General features: G+C 33.5%; 1 protein-coding gene and 1 pseudogene across 1 annotated transcript; both read right to left on the bottom strand.

Annotated features, from left to right (window-relative positions):
* Positions 1–366: 366 nt before the first annotated feature.
* On the bottom strand, positions 367–2,127 carry LOC139495249 (zinc finger protein 235-like). Its single transcript, XM_071283517.1, has one exon. It carries the CDS (start codon positions 1,835–1,837, stop codon positions 758–760), a length of 1,080 nt encoding a protein of 359 aa, XP_071139618.1. The 5' UTR covers positions 1,838–2,127; the 3' UTR covers positions 367–757.
* A 1,089-nt stretch (positions 2,128–3,216) lies between these two features.
* The window catches only part of LOC139494030 (zinc finger protein 721-like), a 37,484-nt pseudogene continuing 13,358 nt past the window's right edge, over positions 3,217–27,342 (bottom strand).

Below are 27,342 nucleotides of genomic sequence, written 5' to 3'. Positions count from 1 at the left end.
GTTTTAACATGTTTAAGTGATGGACATTGATTGAAGAAAATGAATTTCATCCTCAACAATGTCATTATTACATAGTTTACAAAATCTTTTGTCTGGAGGTATTCCTTTATATATGTCTTCCCTTGTCTATTTCAAGTTCATGGGCACTGATTCTAAATTTGGTTAACTCGTTTAATGTTTTACAATTACTTAACAATAAATATTTTTCAAGGCCAATATTATTTTTAAAGACACTGATCCTTAAAACCAAAATATATACAAAAATATACTATTTAAACTTGTTAATAATCTCATAAAAGTTATATCAAAATGGAACAAGTAGCTTAAAATATAAATAATTCTTAGTTTAAAAAAGATATGTATTAACTATGAAATACTATAAAAAAAAACATGCAAACATGATATCACTCATGCCGCTTAATATCACCTGTATGTGCTCTCCTGTGAAAACCGTTTTCATGTGTCTGCTGACTAATGAGGCCCCTCATGGGGGGTCCAAGTAATCACATAATCACCATTTTTTGGCCAATATAATCACATAATCATTAAATATTTGCTTATCTTTAGTAATCAAATAATCATAAACTAAAAATACAGTCCTAGGTAATCAAATAATCATGAAATATTTGGCTTAATAATCAAATAATCATTAAAAAAACGGCCAAGTAATCACATAATCAAAAACCCCATGAGGGCCCTCACTAATAACTTGACCACATACATTACAGCAATGAGGTTTTTTCACGTGTTTGTGTTCTCATGTGTGAACCGTTCTTGTGTGTCTCTGTAAATTACCAAGCTGACTAAACCCTTTACCACATAAAATACAGTTATGAGGTTTATCACCTGTATGTATTCTCATGTGAGTTTGTAAGGTAGCAAGCTGAGTAAACCGTTTACTACATACATCACAGTCATGAGGTTTATCGCCTGTATGGGTTCTCATGTGTTTTTGTAAATTACTATGTTCACTGAACCGTTTACCACATACATCACAGTCATGAGGTTTATCGCCTGTATGTGTTCTCGTGTGTTTTTGTAAATTACAATGCACACTGAACCTTTTACCACATACATTACATTCATAAGGTTTGTCACCGGTATGTGTTCTCTTGTGTCTTCTTAAATAACCAAGCTCACTAAACTGTTTACCACATACATCACAGTTATAAGGTTTATCACCTGTATGTGTTCTCATGTGCTTCTTTAAATTACTATAATGACTGAACCCTTTGCAACATAAATCACATATATAAGGTTTATCACCTGTGTGTGTTCTCATGTGATCCCGTAAATAATTTATACGACTAAACCCTTTACCACATTCACCACAGTCATAAGGTTTATCACCTGTATGTATTCTCGCATGTTTCTGTAAGCTACTCTGATCATTAAACCGTTGATCACATAAATCACATGCGTGAGGTTTTTCTCCTGTATGTATTCTCTTGTGTATCTGTAAACTACCATGCTGAATAAATCTTTTACCACACAAATTGCACTCATGAGGTTTATCACCTGTATGTATTTTGATGTGTGTCTGTAAAGAAGCATATAGACTAAACCTTTTACCACATACATCACAGTCATAAGGTTTATCTCCAGAATGTATTAGCATGTGTCTAGTTAGGGATCTACCTCGGGAAAATTCTCTTCCACAAATATCACATTTGTAAGGTTTTTCATCAATATGTGTTCTTACATGTTTCGTTAAGTCACTCTTTAGACTAAATTCTCTCGTACAAACCTCACATTTATGACGTATATTATCAGTCTCTGTTCTTATGTGTCTGGGTAGAGTATCATTGATTGTGGCTAAATCCTCTACCTCGTCCATCCTATTACAATGTAATAGGCAGTATATGTGTGTTCTTGTAAGACTAGATCTATAAAAAAAATAACAAAAGTTAACTTAAGGTGGTTCAAATGGAAGTTTTTAACGACCTTGACTGGCTATACAGCCCTTGCACGGACGGTTAAGGTGGTATGGGCATCTTCCTCCATCTTAGATTGTTAAAAAAAAACAAAGAACCAAAGGTCCAGATTTTCTATCAAGTTAGCAAAATTTGATGCAGGAATGCTGATATTTAATGTGAATTTTCATTTAAATGAACCAATTTATAAGAATATAACTTATAAATATTAATATTTTTGCAAATGCTGATTATTTTTGGTTGTTTTGAAAAAAATTAAATTGGCATTTTAAGGGGAGGTAACTCTAAAACAGTGCATTTTCTGAAAGATTCTACATGGAATTTTCCTATTTTGTACTCTACTGTCTCTAGCAGTAAAAAACGTATGGTGACCCTATCTTTTCTTTTGATATTCTCAAAGCATTGTCTGAAAGCTATCAATTCCTAAAGTATTTAACAATTCTATCATTTTGTTTAGTTTCATATCACAAAATAGTGTTTTTTCTTGTATAATTCATACAAAATGTGCCATTTTGTCACGTCCTGTAGCTTGAGAAAATGTGCGGTGACCTACCACTTTTATTATATTTTTCAACATATATATCAATAGATACTACGTTTTGGAAAAGTATGAACAAATTCTATCATTTTTATTTTAGACTTCCATACCACCTTAATATGTGATTCCCTGACAGTAAATTTAAAGTGACATAACTCTAGAACAGTTAAATAGTATCGCCACCACAGTTCAAACCTTAAATTTATTAAGGGACATAACTGAAGATCGGTAAAATTAAAGCTATCTTGTACTTAATCTGAATTTTGTGGTAATAACAATTGTCTATAAGTCTCATAACATATATATGGTAAGGTTGATGCAACCATACATATAATAGTATCTTTAAGAAAGAATGAAAGCGAATAATTAAACAATTAAGCTCTTCCATTTGTAATGAGGCAAAACTCTAAAACAATATAAATAAACTCATCATCAATCATATGACACCCCAATACATTGCAAATCAGGTAATCTATTTTCAAACTACATGTACCACAGAACGAACCATTTATTTTTGTGATTATCAGGGCTGAGTTATTTATTTTCCAAATCCTCCTGCTTCCCATCCCCAATTGCAAATATCAAATGGTTGTCCTCAAACTATATACAATTGTCAAATAAGTTATGAGACAACTATCCTCTAAAGTTCCAGTAACAACATACATGTATGCATGTACATGTGATTCCTCCGGCGGGAGTTAAAATCTCCGCCTTTTCAAGTTAAAATTCTATACATGTACATAATCATTTAATTCCAATTGTGGAACACCTTGGCTTCTCATCAGAATTATTTCCAGATAATGAATTATAGAAGTTTGTCACACACATATAGATCTACATGATATAAGTTTCTAGTAAATTAAAATTATATACACTTAAACTAAGACAGGAAAACTGACAATCCTAGTAAATTAAGGTTGAAGTTGAGCAAGGTTCGAACTCACAACTCCAGTGTCGACTACTGATTCAATAGTTACTACATTGTACTTACTACTTATAAAAAAGAAGATGTGCAGGTATGCTTGCCAATGAGCAGATGAGACAACTATCCACAAAAGATCAAAATGACACAAACATCAACACTTATAGGTCAACATACAGCCTTCAACAATGAGCAAAGCCCATACCGCATAGTCAGCTATAAAAGGCCTGATAGGACAATGTAAAACAATTCAAGCGAGAAAACTAACGGCCTCATTTATGTAAAAAAATGAGCGTAAAACAAATATGTAACACATAAACAAACGACAACCACTGAATTACAGGCTCCTGACTTGGGACAGACACATACTTAAATAATGTGGCAGGGTTAAACATGTTATGGGGATCCCAACCCTCCCCCTAATTGTACATGTATATAACCCTACTTAAGACCACTTGGCCACCTAGACCCTTTGATATCTTGGATCCTTATTAATAATTTAAATATGATTTTTAACTGATAAAAAATCATGTGTCTGAGACTCAATTATCAATCCGTAGCGTACACATTCAACAATTTAATATGTTCATTGTTATGTACATCCACAGTCGCTTACATATATCACTAAAATTCAAGCGACTGTGGTACATCCGATGGACAATGATGGACTCATGGAAATATATGTTATTTACGGTCTCAAAATACCAAATATGTTTAAACCAGTTTTTTTCAGTTTTCGTGTCTGCATTGGTGTTATCCTTATAGTATATTCACCAATTCAGTTCGTAAAAAAATAAGATATGGCGTTGTTTATTTATCAACTTACATAACTGTTACTTTTCTCTTCGAGGGAAAAATAAGTCAGGGGAAAGAAACCAAAATTATCATGCGGAAAGCAAGACTTGCCACATTGCAAAATCGCCCCATACCGAATCGCCCTACTTTTCACCAATTTACGAAAAAGGATTATTTTAACTTTGTATGGCTAACTCGCAATACTTATAAAAAGCAACGAATCCCACCTCGTCCCAGTTACAATGGTAATAATAATGACATCGTACGTCACAGCAAGGACTTTGTATCATGAGTAATTACTCAGTACACAATTAAGGCCTTTGTCACAGAAACACGAAAAAGGCTGGTATTTACCTCTTCGACTGAGAAGTAGTAAGAAGCATTTCTAAGGTTTTCATCAGATTAATTATAATTCTGAAGTATGGCTAATTGGTTTAATTTATTACGGTTCAAATTGGATTTTTTCAATAGTCGGCCGAGTTGGCCATGATATTCAATGGGATTAAATATACCTTTTTTGTCGGGATTAAACTCCTTTACATAAGTGAGGTGAGTTGGTAGCCCTTCAGTAATGCTTCAAGATTTTATTCTTTATCACCTTTTCACAAGATGGGCGAATTTGTAGTCTTTAATGTAGTAGGATTTTATTCTCCTTTTCAGTTAGAGGGCGAGTTGGCAGACCTTTTTTTTGTCGGAATTAAACTCCTTTTTATAACTAGGGAGGGTTAGCAGGTCTTTATTTACTATGATACAGTTTAATATTTTTTGTCATCACTCAGTGGGGTGAGTTGGCAGACCCGGGCTTTATGTTCAATGAGATTTAACTCCTTTTCATAAGTTGAGCTAGTATGGGTTTTTCATTGTTGAATGTCGTATGGTGGCCTATAAATTCTTACATCCGCTTCATTTAATCTATGATAGATAGTTGTCTCATTGGCAATCATACCACATCTCTTTATTTCAAGTTATATTACCAACATTACATTATGTGATTCCGTCTTAAGAGGAAGATTTGTTTTACAGTTACAATTATGACTCCTACCTGCCTACTATCTTAGTATATGTATCTCTGTGAGTCTGTTAATTAGGAGGAAGATTCGTTTAACAGTTACAATAATGACTCCTACCTGCCTTCTATCTATCTGTATCTCTGCGAGTCTGTTAATTGAGAGGAAGATTCGTTTAACAGTTACAATAATGACTCCTACCTGCCTACATGTACCTCTGTGAGTCTGTTAATTGGGAGGAAGATTCGTTTAACAGTTACAATCATGACTCCTACCTGCCTTCTATCTCTATGTATCTCTGTGATTCTGTATGTCCTATTATAATCATGCACCTATCACATTTTTTTACTGAATATTGACTCAAAAACATGACACTCTAACTATGAGCTCCTCCTTCATTGAAGGAATATTCGTTTAACAATTGCAATTGACTCCTGCCTGCGGCCTATATATTGTATCTATCTGTTTGTGTATAGTTTGTTTACACCAACAACTTGTGTAGAGAACTTTGGTTTTCCTGTGGTGTTTAATCCTAGTTTTCCAATAGGTCTTCTGTAGAATGGGCCCATTTTCGGGATGAGAGAAAGATATGTAGAAAACAAATTTACAATATCCCGCGGATTATTTTTGTCTTCCCACTGTATTACTTTTTTCGGTTCTATCTTTCTATGAAAAAAACCACCCTGATTATTTTTACTGATACGGCCATAGAATGTAAGGCATTTTTTCTTTTGAACAGAATCCGTTACTACTTCAAATTGTGTCGCCTCAAGGTCACGGTGCTCATCCATGCCACGAAAACCAAACAGTTTGCAGTTATAGTAAAATACGCCATAGCTTAAGCCCTCTGCAGAATCTAAACTTATAACACCTTTACACCATAAAGTGTCTTCATCCTGTGGTGAAACGGCATCTGCTCTTTTTTTGTGAATACCTGTATGAAACAAAAGTGTTTACAGAGAAGTTGTATAGACGTTAATGAACCAGCAACCAAACAACAAAATTAAAAAAGTCACCTGGGACGGGAAAGGGTTGGGGTGGAGGATGTTTGGGGGGAGGCGTTGTAAAGCAAAATATTGTCCTGTGAAATATTGTACCACAAGAAAATATTTCATAACTATTAGTAATAATATATATAAATTCTCTACTATACAAAACAATTTCAGTTATGAATCTAAAAATGTGCATGTTGCATGCTTGTGTCCTATTTCTAATTGTGAAATAATTCGATTAAAAATATTTTCAAAGCCAGTATTTCATAGTGAAGTATTGTCATGAACAGAATTTCATAGTGAAATATTGTCCAGAAGGAGGTGACAAAATTTCAAGGACAAGGACACTATTTCATAATGAATCAGAAATACTGTCAGTGGACAATATTTTATATGAAAATTTGTCCGACCGACAATATTTCATGGAGGACACCTATTGTATGTTACATATGCCAAGTGTAAAATTGATCTTTTAAGCAATACACGCGAATCATGAAAAACAGAATCTGTATTTGAAACATAAACCCCAACGACTAAAAAAGGTCAACAAACGTATTGATACTTATACATGTTAAATAGATGTGACATAAACTATTGATTGATTGATTGTGAATTGTTTATTTTTCAGTGGCAAATAGTTCACGCATATATCCAAACAATTGTATAATAAGAAAACGCCTTAAGGGGGTTCGCGGGTCTAAATCATTTATATAGGATTTCTCTATATTTTTCTATAAACGAACTTTATCTTATAGTTAATAGAAAAATAAAATAAAAAAGTGGGGTCACCGTTCATTTGCGCTCACAGTCTGCCTTCGAAAGAAGCATACATTTTTGTAAAGGTGCTTTTTTTCTGTTGAAGTAATAGGAGAAATAAAGGTAAATATCGAAATAAATACATACATCACAGTTATAAGGTTTATCACCTGTATGTGTTCTCATGTGCTTCTTTAAATTACTATAATGACTGAACCCTTTGCAACATAAATCACATATATAAGGTTTATCACCTGTATGTGTTCTCATGTGATCCCGTAAATAATTTATACGACTAAACCCCTTACCACATTCACCACAGTCATAAGGTTTATCACCTGTATGTATTCTCGCATGTTTCTGTAAGCTACTCTGATCATTAAACCGTTGATCACATAAATCACATGCGTGAGGTTTTTCTCCTGTATGTATTCTCTTGTGTATCTGTAAACTACCATGCTGAATAAATCTTTTACCACACAAATTGCACTCATGAGGTTTATCACCTGTATGTATTTTGATGTGTGTCTGTAAATAAGCATATAGACTAAACCTTTTACCACATACATCACAGTCATAAGGTTTATCTCCAGAATGTATTAGCATGTGTCTAGTTAGGGATCTACCTCGGGAAAATTCTCTTCCACAAATATCACATTTGTAAGGTTTTTCATCAATATGTGTTCTTACATGTTTCGTTAAGTCACTCTTTAGACTAAATTCTCTTGTACAAACCTCACATTTATGACGTATATTATCAGTCTCTGTTCTTATGTGTCTCGGTAGAGTATCATTGATTGTGGCTAAATCCTCTACCTCATCCATCCTATTACAATGTAATAGGCAGTATATGTGTGTTCTTGTAAGACTAGATCTATAAAAAAAATAACAAAAGTTAACTTAAGGTGGTTCAAATGGAAGTTTTTAACGACCTTGACTGGCTATACAGCCCTTGCACGGACGGTTAAGGTGGTATGGGCATCTTCCTCCATCTTAGATTGTTAAAAAAAAACAAAGAACCAAAGGTCCAGATTTTCTATCAAGTTAGCAAAATTTGATGCAGGAATGCTGATATTTAATGTGAATTTTCATTTAAATGAACCAATTTATAAGAATATAACTTATAAATATTAATATTTTTGCAAATGCTGATTATTTTTGGTTGTTTTGAAAAAAATTAAATTGGCATTTTAAGGGGAGGTAACTCTAAAACAGTGCATTTTCTGAAAGATTCTACATGGAATTTTCCTATTTTGTACTCTACTGTCTCTAGCAGTAAAAAACGTATGGTGACCCTATCTTTTCTTTTGATATTCTCAAAGCATTGTCTGAAAGCTATCAATTCCTAAAGTATTTAACAATTCTATCATTTTGTTTAGTTTCATATCACAAAATAGTGTTTTTTCTTGTATAATTCATACAAAATGTGCCATTTTGTCACGTCCTGTAGCTTGAGAAAATGTGCGGTGACCTACCACTTTTATTATATTTTTCAACATATATATCAATAGATACTACGTTTTGGAAAAGTATGAACAAATTCTATCATTTTTATTTTAGACTTCCATACCACCTTAATATGTGATTCCCTGACAGTAAATTTAAAGTGACATAACTCTAGAACAGTTAAATAGTATCGCCACCACAGTTCAAACCTTAAATTTATTAAGGGACATAACTGAAGATCGGTAAAATTAAAGCTATCTTGTACTTAATCTGAGTTTTGTGGTAATAACAATTGTCTATAAGTCTCATAACATATATGGTAAGGTTGATGCAACCATACATATAATAGTATCTTTAAGAAAGAATGAAAGCGAATAATTAAACAATTAAGCTCTTCCATTTGTAATGAGGCAAAACTCTAAAACAATATAAATAAACTCATCATCAATCATATGACACCCCAATACATTGCAAATCAGGTAATCTATTTTCAAACTACATGTACCACAGAACGAACCATTTATTTTTGTGATTATCAGGGCTGAGTTATTTATTTTCCAAATCCTCCTGCTTCCCATCCCCAATTGCAAATATCAAATGGTTGTCCTCAAACTATATACAATTGTCAAATAAGTTATGAGACAACTATCCTCTAAAGTTCCAGTAACAACATACATGTATGCATGTACATGTGATTCCTCCGGCGGGAGTTAAAATCTCCGCCTTTTCAAGTTAAAATTCTATACATGTACATAATTATTTAATTCCAATTGTGGAACACCTTGGCTTCTCATCAGAATTATTTCCAGATAATGAATTATAGAAGTTTGTCACACACATATAGATCTACATGATATAAGTTTCTAGTAAATTAAAATTATATACACTTAAACTAAGACAGGAAAACTGACAATCCTAGTAAATTAAGGTTGAAGTTGAGCAAGGTTCGAACTCACAACTCCAGTGTCGACTACTGATTCAATAGTTACTACATTGTACTTACTACTTATAAAAAAGAAGATGTGCAGGTATGCTTGCCAATGAGCAGATGAGACAACTATCCACAAAAGATCAAAATGACACAAACATCAACACTTATAGGTCAACATACAGCCTTCAACAATGAGCAAAGCCCATACCGCATAGTCAGCTATAAAAGGCCTGATAGGACAATGTAAAACAATTCAAGCGAGAAAACTAACGGCCTCATTTATGTAAAAAAATGAGCGTAAAACAAATATGTAACACATAAACAAACGACAACCACTGAATTACAGGCTCCTGACTTGGGACAGACACATACTTAAATAATGTGGCAGGGTTAAACATGTTATGGGGATCCCAACCCTCCCCCTAATTGTACATGTATATAACCCTACTTAAGACCACTTGGCCACCTAGACCCTTTGATATCTTGGATCCTTATTAATAATTTAAATATGATTTTTAACTGATAAAAAATCATGTGTCTGAGACTCAATTATCAATCCGTAGCGTACACATTCAACAATTTAATATGTTCATTGTTATGTACATCCACAGTCGCTTACATATATCACTAAAATTCAAGCGACTGTGGTACATCCGATGGACAATGATGGACTCATGGAAATATATGTTATTTACGGTCTCAAAATACCAAATATGTCTAAACCAGTTTTTTTCAGTTTTCGTGTCTGCATTGGTGTTATCCTTATAGTATATTCACCAATTCAGTTCGTAAAAAAATAAGATATGGCGTTGTTTATTTATCAACTTACATAACTGTTACTTTTCTCTTCGAGGGAAAAATAAGTCAGGGGAAAGAAACCAAAATTATCATGCGGAAAGCAAGACTTGCCACATTGCAAAATCGCCCCATACCGAATCGCCCTACTTTTCACCAATTTACGAAAAAGGATTATTTTAACTTTGTATGGCTAACTCGCAATACTTATAAAAAGCAACGAATCCCACCTCGTCCCAGTTACAATGGTAATAATAATGACATCGTACGTCACAGCAAGGACTTTGTATCATGAGTAATTACTCAGTACACAATTAAGGCCTTTGTCACAGAAACACGAAAAAGGCTGGTATTTACCTCTTCGACTGAGAAGTAGTAAGAAGCATTTCTAAGGTTTTCATCAGATTAATTATAATTCTGAAGTATGGCTAATTGGTTTAATTTATTACGGTTCAAATTGGATTTTTTCAATAGTCGGCCGAGTTGGCCATGATATTCAATGGGATTAAATATACCTTTTTTGTCGGGATTAAACTCCTTTACATAAGTGAGGTGAGTTGGTAGCCCTTCAGTAATGCTTCAAGATTTTATTCTTTATCACCTTTTCACAAGATGGGCGAATTTGTAGTCTTTAATGTAGTAGGATTTTATTCTCCTTTTCAGTTAGAGGGCGAGTTGGCAGACCTTTTTTTGTCGGAATTAAACTCCTTTTTATAACTAGGGAGGGTTAGCAGGTCTTTATTTACTATGATACAGTTTAATATTTTTTGTCATCACTCAGTGGGGTGAGTTGGCAGACCCGGGCTTTATGTTCAATGAGATTGAACTCCTTTTCATAAGTTGAGCTAGTATGGGTTTTTCATTGTTGAATGTCGTATGGTGGCCTATAAATTCTTACATCCGCTTCATTTAATCTATGATAGATAGTTGTCTCATTGGCAATCATACCACATCTCTTTATTTCAAGTTATATTACCAACATTACATTATGTGATTCCGTCTTAAGAGGAAGATTTGTTTTACAGTTACAATTATGACTCCTACCTGCCTACTATCTTAGTATATGTATCTCTGTGAGTCTGTTAATTAGGAGGAAGATTCGTTTAACAGTTACAATAATGACTCCTACCTGCCTTCTATCTATCTGTATCTCTGCGAGTCTGTTAATTGAGAGGAAGATTCGTTTAACAGTCACAATAATGACTCCTACCTGCCTACATGTACCTCTGTGAGTCTGTTAATTGGGAGGAAGATTCGTTTAACAGTTACAATCATGACTCCTACCTGCCTTCTATCTCTATGTATCTCTGTGATTCTGTATGTCCTATTATAATCATGCACCTATCACATTTTTTTACTGAATATTGACTCAAAAACATGACACTCTAACTATGAGCTCCTCCTTCATTGAAGGAATATTCGTTTAACAATTGCAATTGACTCCTGCCTGCGGCCTATATATTGTATCTATCTGTTTGTGTATAGTTTGTTTACACCAACAACTTGTGTAGAGAACTTTGGTTTTCCTGTGGTGTTTAATCCTAGTTTTCCAATAGGTCTTCTGTAGAATGGGCCCATTTTCGGGATGAGAGAAAGATATGTAGAAAACAAATTTACAATATCCCGCGGATTATTTTTGTCTTCCCACTGTATTACTTTTTTCGGTTCTATCTTTCTATGAAAAAAACCACCCTGATTATTTTTACTGATACGGCCATAGAATGTAAGGCATTTTTTCTTTTGAACAGAATCCGTTACTACTTCAAATTGTGTCGCCTCAAGGTCACGGTGCTCATCCATGCCACGAAAACCAAACAGTTTGCAGTTATAGTAAAATACGCCATAGCTTAAGCCCTCTGCAGAATCTAAACTTATAACACCTTTACACCATAAAGTGTCTTCATCCTGTGGTGAAACGGCATCTGCTCTTTTTTTGTGAATACCTGTATGAAACAAAAGTGTTTACAGAGAAGTTGTATAGACGTTAATGAACCAGCAACCAAACAACAAAATTAAAAAAGTCACCTGGGACGGGAAAGGGTTGGGGTGGAGGATGTTTGGGGGGAGGCGTTGTAAAGCAAAATATTGTCCTGTGAAATATTGTACCACAATAAAATATTTCATAACTATTAGTAATAATATATATAAATTCTCTACTATACAAAACAATTTCAGTTATGAATCTAAAAATGTGCATGTTGCATGCTTGTGTCCTATTTCTAATTGTGAAATAATTCGATTAAAAATATTTTCAAAGCCAGTATTTCATAGTGAAGTATTGTCATGAACAGAATTTCATAGTGAAATATTGTCCAGAAGGAGGTGACAAAATTTCAAGGACAAGGACACTATTTCATAATGAATCAGAAATACTGTCAGTGGACAATATTTTATATGAAAATTTGTCCGACCGACAATATTTCATGGAGGACACCTATTTTATGTTACATATGCCAAGTGTAAAATTGATCTTTTAAGCAATACACGCGAATCATGAAAAACAGAATCTGTATTTGAAACATAAACCCCAACGACTCAAAAAGGTCAACAAACGTATTGATACTTATACATGTTAAATAGATGTGACATAAACTATTGATTGATTGATTGTGAATTGTTTATTTTTCAGTGGCAAATAGTTCACGCATATATCCAAACAATTGTATAATAAGAAAACGCCTTAAGGGGGTTCGCGGGTCTAAATCATTTATATAGGATTTCTCTATATTTTTCTATAAACGAACTTTATCTTATAGTTAATAGAAAAATAAAATAAAAAAGTGGGGTCACCGTTCATTTGCGCTCACAGTCTGCCTTCGAAAGAAGCATACATTTTTGTAAAGGTGCTTTTTTTCTGTTGAAGTAATAGGAGAAATAAAGGTAAATATCGAAATAAAAAAAGAAATTTAGTACAGAAATCGCTCAAATTTTACAATAATTTAGTTTAAGTACAGCTTATATGGAAATTATATTAAAAAAGATATGTCACCGATGAGTTGGAAAAGATATTTCAATTTTAGAGCCAAAAAATGGCATTTTTCCATCAAAGGGAGATAATTTGGAACTTTTTCAATGATGTATACATTTTAAAAGTCATCTGGGGCCAACACGAACTGATTGTTTTGAAAGATTTTTGTACCATATGATAAAGTAACAATTACAAAAGGTAATAAATAAAATTTGTAATGAAAAACAAATGTTTGATTTTTTTCTGAAATTTTTATACTCTCGAGCCTCCTTAATGTAACTTGTCTAAAGTGACATAAAACAATGGATTGAATTAAGTTTTAAATGATTTCTTTTTAAAGGACGTTTTGGGAATATGAAGTTCAATCAACTGTTTAAACTAGAATACTGGTTCCTTAATTGCTCTGATGTGATTTCCTAAAATATACTGACCGACTTTAGAAACGCAACACTAGATAATTTTTGTGTTATTTTTGAATGAATGTGTCACCGTCAAAAGCGATGACTGCCTGTTATAAACGCCAAAATGATTGCCAGAAAGGTCAACAAATTCTGACTGACATGTTTTGGGTTCTGTTTTACACCTTCTGGTTTTGCATTTGTTTAACCCGTTAATTGGTTTTGGCAATTATGCAGTTGGAGGGCTTTACAGGTTTTCCTTCAGTCGATTCTTTGGCAATTCAGTTGGTGGGAAACATTTATGGCATGAATCTGTACTCAATGGTACTCAGCAATTTGATTAGCAGTTGACGTTACGGTCGTAAACATGTCTTGCAAATGACGTTGCGTATTCAAATTCTGTTGACGTTTCATTGTCACTACACGTTGATCTGTTCATTGATGGCCAGCAACAAATCTTGTCTACTTGTACCGTTGTCGGAAGGACAGTAAGACGAGTTTCTGAAGTCATAAAGTATGGTTGCAGCACGTTTATGTTTTCATGTTTGCAGTATTCTTCAGGGCTAATTCAGTTTTTTATTTCTCAGTCTTGGCAAAATGAAGATGCAACATTTTAAAACTGAATTGAGTGAGGCAAAGGATTTAAAGAACTCTTTTACAAAGCAAAAACATGAAACAATCTTTCATAGGTCCAAAATTTCGTTTTAAGAACTTCGTGCGACTTCAAAAATTCGGTATGTTCAATAACCACAGTTAAGTCAGATTTTGGTTTTTTGTAAGGAGAAAGAAGTATGATAAGCATAAAAAGAAGTTATGAGAGAATCAAACAAGATTTGGTAAAACGAATCAACAAAATGAGTGTTGCGTTTCTAAAGCCGTTCAGTATATTACGAGTCATACATACAGATAAACATACCTAGACCAGTAGCTGTAACTTCTTTCATTCTGGTGTCAAGAGCCTTCTGGAATGTTGGGAAATCCACAGAGTTTTTCTGTAGCAAATTTATTTAAGATCTTTTCTTTTCTCGCAGATGTCGTTGAATTCCTGCGGAAATGTTCATAAGGGTATTAGGTGGGTACGGTGTCCCGTCTTTTCGTCGAGTTTCCATGATGAATCTGGATAACCAGAAGTCCAATTCTTTTACAGTAGCTGTTTCTGGGTCAACAGGCACACAAGTAAATTCCTCAAACCCAGTCATTGGGTTACAGTTTCTGTTTTCCGCCCAACCTCTCCACACGTTCATAGACCAGCTTGTAGATTGCTTTGTTCTTGTTGGGATTCTGTCATTAATTCTTTGCTCCAGTTCCTCTGTTAAAACTGGTTCTGCAAATCGACTAGTAGCATTTTGGTTTGAAAATACCAATTTTTGCGTTTGAATTGCATACAAATCACTTAATTCCCAATCTGTATCTATACTACTGGTATCCAATAACTTAAAATCTGGCAAATCGGTGTTGGCCATCATGATCAGAATTGAAATGACACGGAGCTACGGTTTTTGATACTAGTACTGAGTAAATTTTACCAAAAAAAAACCAACACAACTCTCTAAATTTATTGAAATCTAGTCACACTTACCTTGTTGGATGATTACTTTTTACTGACCATAAGATCAACTGACCATCAATTACACCCAACTGACCATCAGTTACACCAATTTAACAATCACTCGTGTTGTGAATATGTGCTAAATTGGATATTGTATAGAAAGGTATATACTATGAAAATAAGAGCTTGGGGCAAAGCCCCGCGCTCTTATTTTCATAGTATATACCTTTCTATACAATAACCGATACATGTGTTATATCGCAGGCAGGTTAATTAATGCAGTTTAAAAATATTTAGCAATGATTTTCGGTGTTTGCATCGCAATCTAAATCTGACGTCATTTTCCCAACTATTCGACACGTGATTGGCTAGAACGTTTCGTCGACGTCAGATTTTAGCTTGTCACCAACAGCTGATCGGGCACATGATTGGTGTATCTATTCTGTAAACACCATCCAGACCCTCAGTTTAGGTGAATATATTTAAGTTATCTGGTGTATTAAGTCACACCCACCCCAGATTTATTAATAGTGCGGTGACAGAAGTGTAAAAAGTCGTCTAGATCGCGAGTTTAATCTCCCCAAATAACACACGGCTTCTTTAGTTTTTGCCCTGTCGTCAGAATTTCGTACGGTCACATTTTTCTAAAAAGTCGTTTTAATGACTAGTAGTATATAGGAGAGTTTCAACCCCCCTTTTTCAAAATGAAAAATTGTGTATGTTTGCTTACATTTAACTGAAATAGTTTTTCCTGACGCTATTTTCAGATATCGAAATATTCTATTTAGTATTTCATTTTCTTATTATCTATAAAATTTGTGAAGTTTAGACTGTTAAAAATTTAGGTAATTTTAATCGCAAATTCAGACACAAACTTTAGTTTCTTCTTCATCGTAGTAAAACAAATTATCCCGTAATATTTTTAGTATTTCACAAAACTAATCAGTGATAAAAAATACGGAACCAAAATATGAAAAAAACCTTAAGAAATCAATGGAAAAAGAATGGAATAAAAAACTTCAATTTCAACACGGAACTTAATCACTTGCCTTCCGTCACATTTTGTGTATTAGTCAATAATTTGGTCTCAACTGATATATGACATTACTACCTTTTCGCTATTATATACACATATTTGCACTGATATATGCTACAATCTTTGTGTGTATGTGTTTATATTCTATGTTTTTTTGTTATAAAACATTAAATATACTTTGTCAGAAAAGTCTAATTGTAAAATCCAAATAATTTACGGATAGTTTCAGTAAATATTCCGTGATACGTCAAGTCCGTTGCAACTTGCCCCATTAAGTCCAAAGAAAAGACAAACGTTGTTAAATTTTATGCAGTGTTTAATATGCAAAGAAAAGAAAAAATGGACTGACATTTTGAGTCAATTTACCAGTATTGGAAAGTCGATTTTTATATCTGCATTGAATAAAAGATAAGACGAGGTGAACATCAAGATGTTTCATGCGGAAGCTGTTAATTTACAGAAGTCCGTGAAGGCTGTTTATCGTTGTTCATGCTACAAAAGTTACACAAGTAAACATATTTGTTCCCCCTTTTAGAGCGAGGAAGCTTCTAATCTGATATTTAATGACGACATACAATTTTCGGACTGTTGTCCCTCTGTTTCGGTATGTGTACGCGTTCTAGAATGCAGTCGTTCAACTGGAGCGCTTGTATATTTTGTTGCAACCAAACATTTTAGAAAGATCAAGAACTACTCAAGTTTGAATCAGATGAGCGTATTAAAAATGTTTTAACCGTGTCAGATAAAGTTAAAGTTAAAATAGTTTCCCGTCCCTCTTTTAAACTTCAAGCACTCTGTCATTTTGGTTGCATTACAAATTATTTGCTAAAAACGAAAAAAAAGCAGATATCTCAGATCACGATACTGCTTTTACTAATTTTATTTTGGCTATTGACAACGATGTTATGGTCATTCCTCATGACACCGTTACTAGATAAATATATTACTTAGTAGTAGATCTTTTCTTCCAGCTGTCATTAAACTGTTGGGACCTCAACTCCCAAAATCAATCCCAACCTTCCTTTTGTGATCATAAACCTTGTGTTTAAATTTCATTGATTTCTATTTACTTATACTAAAGTTATTGCGCGAAAACCAAGAATAATGCTTATTTGGGCCCTTTGTTGGCCCCTAATTCCTAAACTGTTAGAACCAAAACTTCCAAAATCAATCCCAACCTTCCCTTTGTGTTCATAAACCTTGTGTCAAAATTTCATAGATTTCTATTTACTTAAACTAAAGTTATAGTGTGAAAACCAAAAAAATGCTTATTTGGGCCTTTTTTGGCCCCTAATTCCTAAACTGTTGGGACCAAAACTCCCAAAATCAATCCCAACCTTCCTTTTGTGGTCATAAACCTTGTGTTAAAATTTCATAGATTTCTATTCATTTTTACTAAAGTTAGAGTGCGAAAACTAAAAGTATTCCGACGACGACAACGACCACGACACAGACGTCGACGCCAACGTGATACAAATATACGACCAAAAAATTTTCAATTTTTGCAGTCGTATAAAAACTGCAAAATTTCCTTAAAATTACTAATTTGGGGGGGCAGCAACCCAACAATAGGTTGTCCAATTTGTCTGAAAATTTCAGGGCAGATAGATCTTGACCTATTTAATAGACAATTTTATTTTTTTTGTCAGATTTGCTCTAAATGCTTTGGTTTCAGAGTTATAAGCCAAAATCTTCATTTTACTCCTATGTTCTATTTTTAGCCATGGTGGCCATCTTGATTGGTTGGCAGGGTCACGATTTTTAAAATAGACACTCCAATGATGATTGTGGCCGCATTTAGTTAAATTTGGCCAAGTAGTTTCAGAGGAGAAGATTTTTGTAAAAGTTTACAGACAACGGACGCCAAGTGATGAGAAAAGCTCACTTGACCTTTCAGGCCAGGTGAGGTAAAAAATGAACTTTTTGCTTCTTTTAAGTAGCAAGGTTAATGCCTTTGATGCTATCATAAAGTTGTAAATTCTATTTTATTGGAAAAAATGCTATAATAATGGCTTAACTTACTGAACTGATACTTTCTTAACAGATTTTGCCCAGCAGTGGCAGTATTTTTCCTGTAAAGTTCAAGGTTTCATCTTTCAGATTATGTAATAAAATTCTACTGTTCGCGATAAAAATTTCACTGTTCCGGGGTGTTGAAATTAGTGGGGGTTAATAGAATAATGATACTTAAATTTTTATTGTTGTTTTACATTTTATATACATTTAATAAGTTGGTACGAGTTTGCATTGGTACAAGTTTTTTTTTAGTGGTACAAGTTTACAATGGTACGAGATAAACTCTAGTTATTTGGACTAACTTAAGTATAACCACGGGGGGGGGGGGGGGGGGTTAAGATTTAAGAAAGAATGACCTATACTTCTATACAATATTTAAAATATGACCCATGCTTACATGTATATAAGCACTAACTCATCATCACTCATAATTCATAGATATACCAGCTACCCTTAAGTTTTTATATACATGTATGAATTGACATTGTTTGGTGCACATATATATTTTATCGTTATATATACCCATGGATTGTTGGATTAACTGCAGGTGAATTTTCAAATGAATTGATTTAATTTAATATATAAATTATTGACCATTAATAATGTAAGATTCTCAATAGCATATTTATATATGATATGTAGATCATACCCCAAATCAATATACAGTTAATTATAATACATAAATGCATTTTAATATAGGATGTCATTAAAAAGGAGGGTCATTTTTATATAAATTTATCTCGCAAAATTAAGATCCATATTTTTGGCACATCCCCGTAGGTAAACGGACAGAAAGTCACAGGATATAAAGTCTCAAATTTGATAGGACAAAAAGTCACAAATAATTTTTTGACAATTGTTTGAATACATATAAGAGAAATATCTTGAAATACTTACTTATCAATACATAATTTCATATTAAAGTCAATGAAATTTAACATTTTACTTGAAAAAAAAAAAATCAATTTTAATCATGCAAAGGTCATATTTGTTGGCACCATGAAGTCATTTAAGTGCCAATCTACTTCGACATTTTGTTTTCTTAACAATTATTTGATCATCTTTGATATTTTTTGATAAATTTTGCTTACAAAGTTGGTTAATATATAAAATACTTCAAGAAAAATACAAAAAATGTTTTTGTAAAAATAAGCATTTTTTATTCAAAGAAAACAAGGATTTGTATAGGGGTAAATTCAGTAAATAAATATACGTCATCAGGGACCGCCCATTTAGGGGAGAGCTTTCTGTATAACACTGAAGTCATATGCTCTTCTGATTGGTAGATAATGTTTGTAATAAATATTTTTTGGCAGATGGATCAAAACTAGAGTTGAAAAAAAATAAAAAATAAATGCTGAATGTACTAATTTTTTTTACTACAGGGTTGAAAAGTAATGGGGGTCAGTATAGGAATTCAGTGCGAATCTACATTGTTTGTAAACAAGGCCATCTGAATGCCCAAAAATGCCGCATGACCCTATGTTTTTATCAGTGCAAAAGATAGGGCTACATTTGTACTTTCATGAATGTTATTTGAAAGTTTCCAAGGTAAATTAGGCATAAATTTAATTCCATACATAGATTAGTATTAAAGTCAATGGGAGATTTTTTACTGAATTTAGCCCTATAGGAAAATATACACTCTTTCACTGTACTTGTCCAAGGCCACACAATAATCCACAAACTCATTCCCTGTAAATTTTAATGTAATGGAAGGATTTTGGAACCATTTGAAGTTGTATTTTACACAAATTTCTATCTTAGCCGCGGCTATTCAGGATGCACTGTCAAGTGTACTGTGAGAGGAAGCATGGGGTATATGTTAAAAATCAGTTTTTGTATGCAGATTGAAAGAAACAATAGAAATGACACTTTAGAGTTATGATATCAATGAAAGGCACAAATATCCTCCCCATTTACATCACATTTTGCACATATTTCTCCTCATAAAATCATATGAAAAAATGGATTACCTCCCTTTGACATAGTGATTTTTTTTTTTAGCTGTGTTCCCCATGTTAAGTTGTAGAACAAGTGGTAAATAAGCACTTTTCTAGTATTTTAACACTCAAATAATCTGACCGCATGAAGATATTCATTTATTTTCACATAACACATTGCGATTCTTTATTTAAAAACTATACTAGACATCTTTTCATGATTACATGTCCTTCATCTAGGAAACTAGTGTTGAAATGTTTGTAATTGGATTTTTTTGTTAAATAATTGCTTTTAAATATTCTAAATTGTTACTTTAATCTTCCAAATGCAAAGTTTGGTTATATTTAGACTTATTTATTCATATTTGGCATTTTTTTCTACTTTAGTTTTGGCTGTCTAGTTTTGGCGAAGAATCCATCCTGATGTTGGGGTAACAGGAATTTCTGCAGAGTGATTGTCAATGACATTTTGTGAACTTTACAAGTAATTAAAACACAGATTTAGTATAATGAAACATAATTGTTGTTTTATTTGGTATCAAACTGCTTAAAAAAGCCTTTAAAAAGTCCTTTTGTGCTCTTTTCAGGGTAATTAATCAAAAACTTCCATATAAGGAAAAATTTAACTAAGAGTACACCAAGTCTTTAGTTTCTAGGTGTACATGTACTTGCAATACTGGTCAAAGCAAACACAGAAAACAATTCATATTTATTAAACATAGTATTTTACACCATGTACACCATTCTTTTAAAAACAGTCAATGTGCAACTTTATATACCAAATATACATTGGCCGCAGTGTGGGCTGTAGTATAAATTTTGCTCTATCTTTACAAACTCAGCATTTATGAATGTTGTATTGACACTGGAACTTGAAAATTGGATACCTTACATGTTTATTACAAAAAAGTAGGAAAAGAAGTAAAAAAGTCCCTTATAGGGGTAAATTCAGTAAATAAATATACGTCATCAGGGACCGCCCATATAGGGGAGAGCTTTCTGTATAACACTGAAGTCATATGCGCTTTGATTGGTAGATAATGTTTGTAATAAATATTTTTTGGCAGATGAATCAAAACTAGAGTTGAAAAAAAAAAAAAAAAATGCTGAATGTACTAATTTTTTTTACTACAGGGTTGAAAAGTAATGGGGGTCAGTATAGGAATTCAGTGCGAATCTACATTGTTTGTAAACAAGGCCATGTGAATGCCCAAAAATGCCGCATGACCCTATGTTTTTATTAATATTAGTGCAAAAGATAGGGCTACATTTGTACTTTCATGATGGTTATATGAAAGTTTCCAATTTCTAAAGGTAAATCAGGTATAATTTTAATTCCATACATAGATTAGCATTAAAGTCAATGGGAGATTTTTTACTGAAATTATTTTTATAGCCCTAAGGGACAACATCAAAAGTTCAATGAAGGATAAAAAACTTAATTCACATAGTTTTTTCACTGACCCCCCCACCCCCTCTTAACTTAGTTTGGGAAAAATTGATTGACCCATATGGATATATGTAAAAATCAATGTCGGATAACCAAATCTTGCAGCCGTTCAATCCCCCCACCCCCAAACTATTTGAATTAAGTTTTTTATCTTACATTGATCTTTTGATGTCGTCCCTAAGAAGGTCTTGAAGAAAATAATCAGAAAAAATGAATTGTGACTTTTTGTCCTGTGACTTTTTGTCCGTGACTTTTTGTCTGTGACTTTTTGTCCGTGACTTTCTGTCCTATATTCTTCCCGTATACCCAATAATAGGAAATAACTCATTGTCTTTCTATCATAAACTTACTTTTGTTTGTTTTGAAGGGAAAATATAAGTCGAGGGAAAGAGACCAACGTTATATTCTTCAATACAATTTCCTTCCAATGATGGAACACCTCCTCAACGGATACTAATAGCCGTTTTATATAGGTGCACTGCTACATAGTTTCTCTGTTTATAGTGAACATAAAACATTGCGTCTTCGATGTACTGTTTTCAGATAGAAATTAAGATAAATACCTCAAAAATTAATAAAATCAGTTAGCTTAGTCGTACTCACAAGTTGTTAAGGGACAATAAATCAAAAGATGTTTAAATTTGTTTTATTTACATCGTTAGGGACGAGATCAAACTGGCTATACGTTTTGCTATCCTAAATGATTTTAAGGGTTAAAGAAAGAAAGAAATATTAATGTTCGATTGGCCTGAAATATATATATATACACAGTACATTAGTAAATGATTAGTTAGTAATTATATATAGAGGAGGCATAATCGAGTTTTCATATAAACAGAAAATTATCGGCAAACAATGTAGCTTAAAAATTAAAGAAAAAATGCGCTCAAAACAAGCAAGGAAATAATAAGGTGGTAAAATATAAAGAAAAGAGAAAATAGGCCATCTTTTACTGGACTGTCCTATTGTATGTATTGGAACAATGTAATTTCTTTTCTTCCTGACATGCGTAAACTATATGCCACTGGACAACTATACAAACCGATTAATCAATCGTAGTAGCAGTTAAGGAAACACTCTTCATGATAAACGTGGCACATTCCAATTTATTTTCAGCGTATGTTCAATTGTGTAAATTTGCCCTTTGATTTGTTTTCACATGTCCTCAATCAGGAACATGATGTTCAACAGTTGTCGTTTGTTGATGAGGTTCATAAATGTTTCTCCTTTCTCTGTTTATTTTTTTTAATTTTTGGACCGTGAGATGAGACCGATGATATGGTTTCCCCGTTTGAATGGTTTTCTCTAGTCATTTCAGTTTAGGGCCCTTTATAGTTAGCTGTCTGGTGTGAGCCAAGTTCCGTGTTGAAAAGCGTACTTTGACCTATAGATTATGGTTTACTTTTACACATTTTGACTAAATTGGATTGAGAGTTGTCTCATCGGCGCACTCATGCCACATCTTCTTATATATATTTTGTCGCATATATTTGTAACAGTAAATCTATATTAATGTTGAGGAACCACAAGGGTGACAAGGGAATATAAATATGTTCCGACCTTGTTAAGTATTCCTCCGATCGTCAAATAAACCCTTGACATAGTAGGATGTAACGAGAGTCCAAGTCTCTCTGCAAATTAAGGACCCCTAAAGTTTAAATTTCCGTGCATATCCAATTTTACCCTGGTGTTCCATTGAAAGTCCAAATTTCCATCATGGTCGACCCATATTACTGGACTTTCCTGTTGTGTATGTTTTCATAACGTAATTTGTTCTCGCCCTGAACATGCGTAAACTATTTGCCACTGGACATTAAGCAGCTATACTAACAAGTAAGGAAACAACCTTCATTATAGTTCATGATAAACATGTCGTATTGAAAAACATTCTTTTGTCGCATATGTCTATACCATTTGATTTGTATGAGGGGAGGGAGTGTGAACTAGAATGTAAAATTTTGTCTTGCAATTTTAAAAAAATGTAATCTTTGTCCTGCCTTTTTATCTTTCACTCTATTTAGTCCTGTTTTTTCTTTATAAGTTTATCCTGACATTTTTTTTAACATAAATTTGGTATTCTGCCATTTTTGGCAAAGTGGCCCATCCCGCCTCCTTTTACGAATTTCATTGTAGCGCCCCTCCCCTCTTTAAATCAAATGGTAGACCCCTTAAGTAACAAAGTTGCCAGTCTTGGAAAAATCTAGTTAAATTTAGTTTTTTTTTTCAATAAGGTTTTGCACTGGTAAGTATGATTGTGTCCACACGTCTCTGTGAGTTTTGACTGTCAGTGAAACATTGACCACTTACACCAAATTACATAGATGTATCACCATTATGTGTCCACTTGTCTCTCTGACAGTTTTAGCTGTCAGTAAAAAATTGAACACTTACACCAAATTAATTAGATTTATCACCATTATGTGTTCACGTGTCTCTCTGTAAGTTTTACCTGTCAGTAAAAAAAATACACACTTACACCACTTTAATTAGGTTTATCACCAATTTTTGTCCACAGTTATCTGTACAGGCAAGAACTGGCTGTTAGCAGACATATATTATACAATCATCAATTGTTATGTCTCGGCAGTCGATGAACCATGATCCAAGAACGCTTACACTGGATTATTAAGGTTTCTACCAGTGCGTGTTCACGTATCTGTGCAAGGTCTGGCTGGTTTTATGCCTCTGAAACTTCTGACTGTTGTCATGTCTGTGTAAGCTGTTGTGGACCTCATCTCTGTGTAAGCTATGACTGTTGTCCTGTCTATGCAAGTTCTGACTGTTCTCGTGTTTGTGTAAGCTCTGACGGTTCTCGTGTTTATAAGCTCTGACTGTTCTCATAACTATAAGTTCTGAATGTTCTCATGTCTATACGTTCTAGCTGTTTTCGTGTCACTATAAGCTGACTGTTTTCATGTCACTGTAGGCTGACTGTTTTCATGTCTGTGTAAGTTCTGACTGTTATCATGTCTGTGTAAGCTTTGACAGACTTCATCTCTGTGTAAGCTCTGATGATTCTCATGTCTATACGTTCTGACTGTTTTTATATCTATGCAAGTTCTGACTGTTATCATGTCTGTTCAAGCTCTGACAGTTCTCATATCTATATGAATGTGTTCGAATATCTGTAAGCGTTAACTGCATGTCATTCACAAAATGAACATTTTTAACACATGTGTATGACTGTGTTCACATGTCTTACAAGTTCTGACTGTTTTTGAAATATTAAATACTTGTTATTATTTTCATTGAAAAAGTATACATTGTGTTACGGTGCCAGCTGAAGCCTGCCCCCGAATGCGGGTTGTCTTGCTGTGTTTAAGCCACATCGGTGTCTACCTCACAATTTATCAAGGGGCATCTCATATTATTTGGTTGAAGCAAACTAAAAATAATCTTTGAACAATCAAGGTACTTTATATTTTACATAAGTAAGAATTGTTGTCAGAATGATTTCATATCATGTAGCTAGCAACGTACGTCACCTTTAACCAATTGATTAGGGACTTTCTGTTTTGAATTTCCTCGGTTTTCAGTATTTTTGTGATTTGACATTTTTTTCGCCTTTACTTTTCATTAAATATGTATATCACATGTATTATGTTTATCACAAGTATGTACTGTTTGAAGATTCACCACTGTCCCTGGTTAGCAGGAAGTTAAAGTTTTTAGAAACGTTTATATCTACAGCAAATTCTATATTTGTCGGTCAGATAGTTTATTCCGAGAACAGCAGCTTCTTCCAAATAAGTTAACATTATCAATATTTTATGATAATGAGGTCATGGTCAGATGACCATGGAAAGACAGACATGTTAATTAACCTCACAAGCATTCAATGCTTATATATCTGATATACTGACAAAATTACGAAAATGTATCATTAAAAATGAAGTCACGGTCAGTTAATTTCTGCCAGGAAGACAAATTCACCTCACAATTATTTGATTCCCAAAACATGCTTGACTTCAACTTTGTACTTTATTTGGCTTTTTAAACTTTTTTGGATTCGAGCGTCACTGATGAGTCTTTTGTAGACGAAACGCGCGTCCGGCTATATACAAAATTTAGTCTTGGTATTTACATCAAGAATTTGGGGGAAAAAACACCAAAACACACAAACTTAACATCATGAACATTGACCAATGAACCATTAAAATGAGGTTAAGATCAAATGATACCGACTAAAACTACATGTATACCTTACCATCATCTTATATTCTAAATATGGCTAAGCTAATGACACGATTACTATTTAGTACTTAACAAGAGTGCACACGCTGAAATGTCTCGCCTTCTTTACTAATCATTGATATTATGTTGATAAACAAGAGTGCACACGCTGAAATGTCTCGCCTTCTTTACTAATCATTGATATTGTGTTGATAAACAAGAATGCACACGCTGAAATGTCTCGTCGCCTTCTTTACTAATCATTGATATTATGTTGATAAACAAGAGTGCACACGCTGAAATGTCTCGCCTTCTTTACTAATCATTGATATTATGTTGATAGTCCTAAATATAAAGCTTTATTACAACTGTCACATACACTTAACATTAACCAAGAAAATTAAACATTGACCAATAAACCATGAAGATGAGGTGAAGGTCAGATGAACCATGCCAGGCAGGTACAGCTAACAATTCTTTCATACAAAAAATATAGTTGACCCATTGCTAATAGTTAGAGAAAAACAGACCAAAAACACAAAAAGTTAACAGAGCAATGAACCGTGAAAATGAGGTCATGGTTAAATAAAACCTGTGTGACTGACATATAGATCATAAAATATTTTCATACAGCAAATATAGTTGACCTATTGCATATAGTATTAGAAATAATAGAAAAAAAAGACAAAACATCAAAATCTTAACTTTGACCGCTGGACCATGAAAATGAGGTCAAGGTCAGATGACACCAGCCAGCTAGTCTAAGACATGTACACCTTACAATCAACTCATACACATAATATATGAGACATATTGCATATAGTATATATAAGAAAAACAGACCAAAGCACAAAAACTTAACTATAACCACTGAACAATGAAAATGAGGTCAAGGTCAGATGACACCTGCCAGTTGGACATGTTCACCTTACAGGCCTTCCATACACCGAATATACTAGACCCATTGCTTATAGTATCTGGGATATGGACTTGACCATCAAAACATAACCTTGTTCACCGATCCGTGAAATGAGGTCGAGGGTCAAGTGAAAACTGGCTGACGGGCATGAAGACCTTGTTATGTACGCACATACAAAATATAGTTATCTTATTACTTATAATAATAGGGAATTTAACATTACAAAAAATCTTAACTTTTTTTTCAAGTAGTCACTGAACCATGAAAATGAGGTCAAGGACATTGGACATGTGACTGACATAAACTTCATAACATGAGGCATCCATATACAAAGTATGAAACATCCATGTCTTCCACCTTCTAAAATACAAAGCTTTTAAAAAGTAAGCTAACCCTGCCGCCTTCACAGAACCGCAGCCGCCGGATCACTATCCCTTTGTCGAGCTTTCTGCTAAAAAAACAAAAACTTTAAATTTAACAGTTCAATAAAGCATGAAAATAAGGTCAAGGTCATGTCATACTGGTTAGAACTACTTGGTTGAATACGCTACAATCATTCAAAACACCAATTATAGTTGACCTGTTGGTTATAATACTTGAAAAAAATAGACCAAAACACAAAAAATGCGAGTTTAAATTATCATGATTATTAAGACCTTTTATAGTATTTTTTTTATATTATTATATGTCATTTCATGGCCTCTTATAGCTGACTATCATGCCTATGTGCTATGGGTTTTGCTCATGCTTGAAGATTGTACGATGAATTATGAT

Source organism: Mytilus edulis, chromosome 11 (assembly GCF_963676685.1).
Source record: "Mytilus edulis chromosome 11, xbMytEdul2.2, whole genome shotgun sequence".
In the NCBI taxonomy this organism is placed as follows: Eukaryota; Metazoa; Mollusca; class Bivalvia; order Mytilida; family Mytilidae; genus Mytilus; species Mytilus edulis.
The sequence above is the reverse complement of the archived record's forward strand: the minus strand, read 5'-3'. Positions and strand labels throughout refer to the sequence as shown.

Bases quoted from the DNA above. Each gene is read 5' to 3' on its own strand.
- LOC139495249 (XM_071283517.1), bottom strand. From the start codon at position 1,837: ATGGACGAGGTAGAGGATTTAGCCACAATCAATGATACTCTACCCAGA.